The 10185-nt window shown below is 63.9% G+C and overlaps 1 protein-coding gene across 1 annotated transcript in view; it reads right to left on the reverse strand.

Moving 5' to 3' along the window:
• Positions 1–5239: 5239 nt before the first annotated feature.
• MAP2K2 (mitogen-activated protein kinase kinase 2) overlaps positions 5240–10185 on the reverse strand; it is a gene marked incomplete at its 5' end in the record, with an annotated part of 21672 nt that continues 16726 nt past the window's right edge. The window contains 4 exon segments of the mRNA XM_014585545.1: positions 5240–5385; positions 7478–7523; positions 8691–8752; positions 9756–9820. Coding sequence (XP_014441031.1) covers positions 5275–5385; positions 7478–7523; positions 8691–8752; positions 9756–9820 — 284 coding nt within the window.

Raw genomic sequence — 10185 nt, forward strand, 5'->3', positions numbered from 1 at the left:
GCCATGCGTGCCCCCCGCGGACCTTCCCCTACGGCGCTCCTTTCCTGGAGCCGAGAGTTGGCGGAGACAGAGGGAGAGAGGGGAGAAGGGTTGCCTATGCCCTGCTCTGGGGCTTCCTCTCGCAGGGCAGGTGGGGGGGGGAGGGAGTTACTTCCTGCTCTTTCATGTGGGAGCAGACAGGAGCTGCACACCTCACTGGGGTTCACTCTTCTGCCCTTTGTCCCCCGCTGGGCTGCCTGCCCGTGGGAGGGAGGTGGGGCTGCCCTCTCCCCCACCCAGGCTCCCTCTGCCCCCGCCACACCCCTAACCTGGGGTCAATGTCACTGTCAGCTCCCTGCACACTCCCTAGGGCTGCTAGTGCAGAGAACCCCCTCACCCCTGAACTGAGGCCCGAGTCCTGCGAGTCCTGCTCCCCAACCCGGGGCTGGGGCATCCAGGGCTGGGGCATCCGTGGCGGGGGTGGGGTGGGGCGTCTTTTTCTTTTCCCCAGAGGGTTCATACGCTCACCGCTCACCGAGACAGGGGAGAGGGAGAAGTGAGAAAGGGCCCTGAGGGGGGTGGCCATGCAGCAAACCCCTCTCCTCCACTCTCCGCTCTGGATTCTGGGCTGTTCTTCAAGTCATGTGGGATCCAGCCTTCTCAACAGCCATGCCACTGGCTGGCTCCTCCTTTTTATAAATAATTATTTATTTAATTTTATTAGTCTATTTTTTTTTTTAATTTGCCACAGGGCACATTGACTCACTGAGGGGCTGGAGGAGAGTGAGAAACCAAGCCACCAGGGCCAGGACTCAAACCGTGGTTGGCCAGGTGGGAGTCCAGCACCTTAGCCACCATGCAACCCCTTGAGAGACACAGAGAGAGAAAGTGAGAAAGCAGGCCACCATGTCCATGACTCAAACCGTGGTCGGCCAGCGGGGTGTCCAGCACTTTAACCACCACGCCACCTGCTGGTCCCAGCCCTTCCTAAGGCGTTCACCCTGTGGACGGACCACGTGTGTGTATCACTCACGGCCGGCCAGTGGACACCTCCTGATGAACTGCACTGCTGTGTACACGGGCGTGCAAGGTTTACACAAAAGCCTGCTTTCGCCTCTCCTGGGCATATATGTATGTGTGTACGCTGGGATTGCTGGGTCATATGGCAACTCCGTTTTCTTTTTTTAAAAAAAGATTTATTTCCATTTGTTGTTATTTATTTATTTTTTAAAAATTTGACCAGCAAGAGACAGAGAAAAAGAGAAAGGAAACCGAGAAAACAAGCGGCCAGGCCCAGGACTCGAACCACAGTTAGCCATGTGGGAATCCAGTGCCCTTAGCCACCAGGCCACCTGCTCGCCCCATTGTTTTGTTTTCTTTCATGAATGAGGCAGAAAGACAGAGGACCCGCCCCCCACAACAGGGTCTTCAGGGTAACCCACCGGACACCCCAGCCTTGGCCTGCTTTTTCTCTGGGCGACATTCGAGGCCTTCCTGTCGCATGCAGCTGGCCTGGCTGCCCGTCTGCCACCCCTACTCCGCCAAGGGCCACACTGCGGCTCGATCGCAGTGCTCACAGGCAGTTCCAGCTGGTGACGAGCCAAGGCCCAGGCCCCGCGCCCTACCCCACCCGGGCCGCCTCAGCTGCGCGGAGGCAAGGCCGGACGGGAAACCCGTCCTGCCATCCCACGGGGCGCCATCCCACGGGGCGCGAGTCGGGGACGGCACCTGCTCCCTCCTGGCTCTCCGTGAGGTCTTGCTTTGCGGATCCCGGGGCACGTGCCCTTCCCCCGTGGTCACAGAGCTGGGGCCCCCGTCTGCGGTCCGCACCTCACGCCGAGGCCCTGCGCGGGTCGTGGCGAAGCGGCGCTGTGCGCACGCGCGTGGAGGTGCTCGCCGCCCGCCCCGGTTCCCAGGTGCCGCTCCCCCTCCCCTGGGAGGCCAGCGCGGAAACCCGAGCCTCTCCCTCCTGGTGGCCCCCGGCTCCCAGGCCAGGGCCGCTGCTGTCACGGGGACTCAGAACAGGTCGCTCCTGTGCTGGGCGACCCACCTGGCCTGTTGCTCCAGGTGTGGCCGCCTGGCCCGCGTGGCACACCTGGTCAGCTCAGAGGCCCAGAGAAGGGTCAGGAAGGAGTGGCGAGACCCGGGGGCCACCTGCTAGTTTCATTTTGAGCTGGGCCCCTTCCCCTTCCTCACTCCTACTGCAGGCCGACCACTTTCTGGGAACCCTGCGTGACTTCCTCTGAACTCGGTTAACCTGGCCCTGGAGTCCTGCCCAGCGAGGCCCAGTTCCGCCCCGAGGCCCAGTTCCGCCCAGGGACCTGCAGCTTCCAGCAGGTCCGACTCCGCCCAGCCGGCGCATCTGCAGGCGTTGCCGGCCGGGGCCCACCTCCCGGAAGGGTCAGTACCGGAGCCCCAGTCTGCAGTGTCCCAGGCTGGGAACACAGGGCACCCAGGGCGCCTTGCGAGGGACGAACCCTGGCCCCACCCACCCAGCACCAGGGGCACTCAGCCCTGACAACCCTGCATCCCAACGACAGCAGGGAGGGGACGCAACAAAATACTGAGGCTCCCCGCGGTCGGAGCATGACCGGGAGGGCAAGATTCCGATGGCATTTCGGAGACTTGCCAGGAAAGCAGTGGACAGTGGCGTGGTGGCAGAACGTGCCGCTGTGTGAGGCTGACGCGTGGGGAAGTGGCAGGTTCAAGCCCAGAGCCCTGCCTGACTACACAGGGCACGCCTCTGGCCTGGAGCTCGCCGAGGACCCTGGCGGGCTGCAGCTCTTGGGCTCTCCCTCTCCCTCTCTCTCCTTTGCTGTCTTTTTCTGTTTTAGTCATGGAAGAAATAAACATTAAAAAAAAATAATAAAAGGTAAGGGCTGGCAGGTGGCATGGTGGTTAGGGCACGGGGACTCCCACCTGGCTGTCGGCAGTTCGAGTCCTTAACTCGGTGCCTTGCTTTCCCTCCCTCCCTCCCTCTCTGGTCAAATGAAAAAATAAACACATTAATTATTAATTCTTTAAAAATATATTGGAATTCTTGGATCCTATGGAAACTTCCACTTTGTTCTTTCGTGAGTGAGAAAGACAGATGCCCCCTCCAGGGTCTTGACGACCCGCCAGCCTGCGCCAGCCTGGGTCACGGGCATGCGGGGGCCCTGCCTGCCCAGGGAGGCCCCTGGAGGCAAACGGGGAACCTCCCCAGGTGGGTTGGCTTTGCAGTCTTACCAACACTCACCCCTATCAACTTTAGGGTAAGATGGCGCGATGCAAGCTCTCGGGCTAAATAAAACAGGCCATCCAGTCTGCTCCAGCGGCTTCCTAGTCAAGTGTGGCTACCGGGGATCTCCTTCTCTGCGCTGTTGGGGTGACTCCTCCCAAGGCCAGGTCAGTGGGAGAGTCCCGTGCCCTCCAGGCTTCCTGCTGGCCTCCCGTCCGCCCGGAAGGACATGCAGGTGGGCTGGGGCAGGGCGGGCTGGGCCTGGGGAGCCCTGCACAGGGTGAGGGGACTGTGGTGGCCGGGAGCCTGTGGGCCAACCAGGGGGGCTGCAGGACCCGGGAGACAGATGGGAAGGGTGACTTCGTGGCTGGCTCCCCGGATGGGCTGCCGGGCGCGCCATTGGGACTTCCAGGCAGAGACAGCGCCCGAGAGCGGGAAAGGGACTTGTGCGGCCCGCGCTCCCTGGAGACAGGTGCCTTCGTCTGTGGTGAGGACAGTGAGCTGGGGGAGCCTGCGCCTCCCGCTCTGCCCTTCCACGCCAGCACCGAGGCAGGGGAGGGCCGAGAACACCCAGCGCAGGGCTCCATCTCTCACTGGGGCGTCCTGGGGTCACGGGTGTGCTGAGTCACTCGCTGCCTTTATCTCAAACTCTAGTGGGTGGTCGTCTCTTTTAAATTTGCTGGAGGGTGTGTGCTCACAGGGGAGAGGGAGGAAGCACCCCCTGGGGGACGGCCGCCTGCAATCCCTTCTCCACTCTCCTCTCGCCATTTTGGACATGCACACACCTGCCTGGCATCTCTCAAGCCTCAGGGTCTGGGACTCGAACCCCACGGTTGGCTAAGTGGCATTTGGCCACCATAACTTTACACTACCAGCAGGCCCCACCTTGAGATTTTTAAAGACCGGCCACTAAAACCTCAGCACACCTGTAGGAAACCTTTGGCCCTGGGGAGTGGGCTGCAGTGGGCCCCTGGGTGCTGCCTTGAGCCTCCAGCCCCACCAGTCGGCACCCCGCGACAGCCCCGGCCAGGAAGGGGCAGGCGTCCCCGGGTGACGGCCGCCTCCCCAGCCTCCCTGCTGCGGAGCGGGTCAGGACGGCGGCAGGGTGAGGACAGAGATGCCCCCCTGACGGGGTCTCCAGCAGAGCCCAGCCCTGCAGGCACCTGGCTGTGGTCAGGCAGACCCGGACAGAGGAAGGGATGACGCGGCCCCGCGGGCCCACACGCCCCTGCCTCGTTTCCGCCCGTCTTCTCCAGGAACGGGGCTGGCAGCCCTTCCCCCGAGGTGCCTGCAGGCCACCCCAGCTTGTCCGTCCTTCCGGAGGGAAGGCACCCCGGCCACCTGCAGTCCCCAGGTGGCCTTCACTGTCCTTCCCGGGGGTGCAGCCCTGAAGGCTGGGCAGGCCAGGGCCTGGCGGCACCCAACCCCACGGAACCAGGGCGAGCGCTCAGCGGTTCCACCTGCTGCCGACGGCCCTCCCATTCCAGGGCCTGAGAGGATGGTGCAGTCCCTCCTGACTCCCGAGAGGTGACACAGCACCCGCCCACGTGGCACTCTCTGCAGGGCGGGTGAGGAGGCGGCCTTATCTAGGGGTCAGCGGGTTTCCAGCGCGCGGCGGCGTGCAAACCCCACGCTTCCTTCTCCTGCGGCCACCGCCAGTCACAGGGACCCTCCCAGCAGGCTCTGTGGGGAGGGCAGAGGCGAGGGCTGCCTTGGGCTGCCGTGGGCCCCCTGCTGGAGGCTAAGAGCAGGACCGGGCAGCCTGGGGAGGGCACCAGCAGCAGAGGAGCCCCGGTGCTGCAGCCACACTGCCCGCTCCCGGAGGGCTCCCCTCTGAGAAAGCCCCCCACGCGGCAGGGCCGGGGGCCCCCGAGACGGGTGAAAGAAGCAGCACTGGGCGGTCTGCGTTTCCTTTCCCTGCTTTGTTTAGAAACCTAAGTGAGCAGTTTCCGCAGGGAGGCCGCCGCCACCCCCACCCCCGGAGGACAGCACCCCACCGACCGAGGCGACCGAGGCCACAGTCGGGCCCTCACACTCGAGCGCGGTGGGTCGCAGCTGGCGTGGGCACGTCGCCGTCACACGGCCGTGCGCGTGGGCGTGCCGGGCTGGCTCAGCCGCAGGGTCTTACACAACCAGCCGGCAAAGTCCACTTCCTCCACCTCGGACCGCTTGATGAAGGCGTGGTTCTGCAAGGGAAGGCGAGGGGGCGTGAGCACCTGGGGTCTGGGGGGCCCCCAAAGAGGAGGGCGGGAGAGGAGCCACGCCCTGGGCCTGCGATCAGCACAGGGACCCGCCCTAGGGCAGGGACAGGGCCCTGCAGGTGCTGGGCAGTGGTCCTGCTGCACCTCCTCCAGGTCAGCAGTACCCCTCCCAGTCATGATGACCACACGGATGTCCCCAGATGGCAGCCGGGGTCCCCTGGGGGGACGGTGCTGACCTAAAATGCTTGTCTATTAGAATTCTCTGAGGGGGCCAGCAGGTGGCGTGGCGGTTAAGGGTGCTGGACTCCCACATGGCCAACCGTGGTTCGAGAACATCCCAGAACTGGCTGCTTACTTTCTCACTTTCCCTCTCTCGCTCTGACCCTTTCCGGTCAAATTAAAAACAAACAAACAAATAAATAAAATAAAATAATAATTTTTAAAAAGAAAGAAGAAAAAAGAGTTCTGTGGTGTTTTCAAAGCCTGCCGTACGAAGAGGCCCTGCACCCAGAGGCTCTGGAGCCTTCTGGAGCCCCCGCAGCAGAGTGTGGTGGGGCCCTGGAGCTCTCCGCGTCACTCCGCTCAACTCCGCACACGCACACACACACGCCTGGAGATCGGGTCCCACACACACAGGCCCTGCGCGGGACGCTCCTGGCTTGGAAGGGTCAGGGCAGGGGTGCAGGCGCGCCTGGAGGCCGGCGTGTGTTCGTGGGAAGCTGCTAACACGGAAGGGCTCCGGCTTCGCGGGAGGGCAGTGACAGATGAGCCCCGATGTGGGGAGTCCTAACCTGAACTCTGGGTCTGCCTCCCCTCGGAGTGACTGAAACACATGCCGGGTGCGTGTGCATGTTTGCCCTGAACCCTGACAGGAGGCAGCAACAGCACTGGGCCGTGCCCACGCCCCACTGCGGCGCTGTCACCCTCTGTCTGTGACAAGCCCTTGTCATAACAGAAAACAGAAAAAAGGAAAAAAAGAAAAAAGAAAAAAAAGAAAAACATAGAAATAGAATAAAAGGGGAACAGGAATAGAAAACTAGAGAGGGACCAGCAGGTGGCATAAGGGTTATGCTGCCGGACTGACTCCCTCGTGCTGGCAGTGGTTCAAGTCCCAGACCTGGAGGCTTGAACCGTGCTGTACATGTGCGCGTGTGCCCAAAATCCCGCGAGAACGGAGGAGACGGGGCTGCAGTGTGGCCGTCTTCCCGGGCGGTGATTTCTCACTCTCCTCTCCCCCAGTGCATGCATCCTATGGCAAAACCCAAAAACCCCAGACCCCCACAGTCCACCCCAGAGGAGAGACACTGACTTCGCTAAGCTGGACTCTGGCTTGGGGACCAAGGCCTCTTTCCCGTGTCACAGTCCATGGTGGCACCAGGCCGCCAGTGTGACCGGGAGGCCCTGGGTACGCCACCTGGGGAGCAGGGGGTGTGTGCCCTCCGGGCCATGCCTTTCTCTTGAAGACAGTCTCCGCGTAGAGACCGCCCGGCCTCCCTGCGCTGCTGGGGTCACGGAGCTGCCGCCTCGCCCGCCTGTGGGTGGAAGGCAAATGGGCCCGGGCGCCTGTGGGCCAGGCCCGCGGGTCAGAGCGGCCTGGCAGTCGGCGCCGGCTCGCTGCAATGACCTGAGCGTCACCACCTCTAGGCCACCTGCCTCCCTGCCCCACCTGGCTGGGGACACCGAGTGTTGGCAGGGGGCCGGGCTTTCCAGGGCAGTGCACATGGGAGTCTACAGCCTCAGCGAGGTGTCTCTCCAGGTGTAGACGCCCAACCCGCGCAGCGGACGGCAGCTGGGCTGGAAGCACGGGACCAGAGGACAGTGCCAGATGCCCGAGCGCCCCACTGTCTGCAGGGTGACAGGGACGAGGCCGGGGGCTGAGGACTGCGCCCCACCATCCCATAGCCAGAGGAGCCCGGAAGCAGCCCCATTCTCCTGCACCCGCGAGGAGGGACCAGACCCCGCTGCCCCAGCTGATGGGCTTGGCCGAGCTGGAGCTGCCGCCTGGCTCTGAGCTGGGCAGCCCCCGCCCTCTCCCCGCCGGCGGGGCGCCTCTGCCCAGAGCCCACCGCAGACTCACCATGAGCATCTTCAGGTCCGCCCGTTCAGCTGGGTTCTTAATGAGGCTGGGGTCCCACGGGCACGGCGGGCAGGAGGCAAGACAGGCCGGTCAGTGCATGGCCCACGCCGGGTGGGGACCCGGGCTCCCACTCTGCCCCCGGTACCGGGTAGGACACCCCCAGGGACGGTGAGGCCGAGGGTCCGAGGACGGGAAGTCCACACAGATCTCTAACCCAAACCCCGGCCTGGGCCAGCCCCACGGCCCTGCACGGCCGCCCGCTCGGGGATTCCAGCCCTGGCAGTGCAGAGACACGTGGGGTACGAGCCCGTCCAAATCCCGGCAGGATGGACAGGACACTGCAGCCACCCCGCCCCGGTGCTGTCGCCCCTGGGCAGAATCTAAAACTCGAATAAAGTAAAAAGCAGCCAGCAGGTGGTGTGGTGGTTGGGGTGCAGGCCTCCCACATGGGCCGCCATGGCGGAAGACCTGGATGTGGGGCTTGAAAATCATCCCGGGCGTGTGTGCGCGCGTGCCCCAAACCCCGAGGGGAACAGAGCAGGGACTGCGACGTGGCTGCCCCCGGGCTGATGTCTCACTTTTCCCCTTCCCCAGGAGCACACACGCCCTGTGGCAAAAGCCAACGAGTGGGGGAAAAAAGGAGAAGAAAAGGAAAAACCTGAGCTTCGAGTCCAAATGTCAAAATGGAACTTTTTCTTTCAAAACTGCAGAACTGAGTAAAGGCAGCGGCCCAGAGCAGCTCGATGGGAACGGCGGCTCTCTCTGGACACAGGGCTCCCTGCCTGGAGACCCGGGCCTGCCCGAGGGCTGTGCAAAGGCCCTGTGGCCGTGTGGGGGGCAGTGGCCCCACGCAGGCGGTGGGGGCAGGCACTGCTGGGTCCCGTGTGGCTGGAGGATGGAGGAGCCTCCGCGCCTCCCCCAGAAACCTGCCAGGAAGGCTTGCTGTGGAGCCAGGGCTCCAGGACGGGGCGGGAGGAGGGGGAGGAGCAGCCACGTGATGCCACGGAGCCTGAAATGCCGGTTCATTTGGATTCGGGATGAGCTGGGATGGCAGCTGGGAGCCCTGGCCCAGGGCGGGAAAGGGAGTGGGTCCCGCCGGGGTGCTCCAGCCTGCCACCCCGCGACCCGGGAAGGACGGGATGTGGGTCATGGCGCGTGTAGGTGGAGGACGGGTGTGGTGGGGCCGCCAGGCTGAGCTGGGCCGAGGCCTTACCATTTATTTACAAACTCCTGAAAGTCCGGCGTGAACACTCCGTTGGGCAGCTTGGGAGGAGGCTGAGGGGACGGGGGCAGGGGCAGCCATGACGTGCCAGGATCCGGGCAGACCTCTCCAGCCCCCACTGTCCCCAGGGCGAGCACCCCCCACACAGAGGCCGGTCCTGGGCTCACGGCCTGGGCTCGCCCCCCGTGCCTGCCCCGCAGAGCCTCGCTGCAGGTCCCCCGAAGAGCCTGGCGGGCTCCAAAGGCCCGTCCTCGCACACGTCCCTGGGGTGGTGGCCACGTGCAGGGTCAGGCCCTCCCAGGGCGGAGGTGTACACGGCTGGCTGGCCTAGGTGTAGACGCCAGGTGCAGCTCTCCTGCCCGGCCGGGCCATGCCCCAGCCTGGTGGTACCCCCGTTGCTGGCAGCCTCTCCCCAACTCCGAGGGACCCCTGAACACCACAAAGGCCCCAGGAGGCACCGGGAGGAGGACAGGGCTCAGGAGGGGCCACGCCTGTCCTTCCGCCTGCTTGCTCTATCTAGAGCGCCCAATGGCAGTGCTTATGAGAACAGACCGGCAGGGACCCACTGCGTGTGCCCGGCTGCAGGGGAGCACCCACCCTGGGCCCCGAGCCTCCAACCTGGAGTCGGGATTGGCCGGGGGCTCACTGAGGACTCGGCCATGGGACTCCTGGGGGCTTAGACAGAGACCCTGGATGGCAGGACAAGCCCTGTGGACTTGGGCCAGGGCTCTGGCGATAATTCTAGGTTTGTCTTCATTTAACAATAATCTCGGGCCAGGCAGGGGCAGGATGGCTAAGGATCCCCAGGGCCGGCTGTGTGGTTTGGGTCGGGACCGACGACTTCAAAAACCAGGTGCCCAAAACCCTGAGAAGAGACTGGAGGAGGGGGGACTGGCCACTTCTCCAGGGTGCTCCCCACTTCTGCCTCTCTGTGGTGAGTGCACCCACCCCACAGCAAAAATCTCTCCCTCAAACAACAAAACCAAACACATGATGGTCTGCGCCCCTGCCGCAGCAGGGCCGGCCGTGAGGGTGAGGGCCGAGCCTGGTACCGACCTCGTTGACGATGTAGTCCAGCAGCTCGAAGATGGCCATGGCCGGCCGGCTGTCCATGCCGTGACCTGCGGGTGGGGAACAAGGGGCGGGGTGAGGGGCGAGCGGGCGGCCTCTGCCTCTGTGGGGGCCGACGTGGCAGAGCGCCCTCCTCCAGGGCTGGCTGAGCCAGGGGGCAGGTATGCAGAGACGGGGACAGGGCTGCACAGTGACCTGTCGCCTGAACCTCCAGTGAATTTCTTTAAAAAACCACAGAAAAGGGGAACCAGCAGTTAGCGTAATGGCTATGTCACTGGACTCCCACGTAGTCGACCGCGGTTCGCGTCCCGGACCCGGTGGCTTAAAAAACTCACGCCGGGCACGTGTGCGTGCGTGCCCAAGATCCTGAGAGGAGAATGGAGGAGAAGGGATTGCGGCGTGACCATCCCCCCTG

The sequence above is a fragment of the Tupaia chinensis genome, unplaced genomic scaffold (genome assembly GCF_000334495.1).
Source record: "Tupaia chinensis unplaced genomic scaffold, TupChi_1.0 Scaffold149964_2, whole genome shotgun sequence".
Taxonomy (NCBI): Eukaryota; Metazoa; Chordata; class Mammalia; order Scandentia; family Tupaiidae; genus Tupaia; species Tupaia belangeri.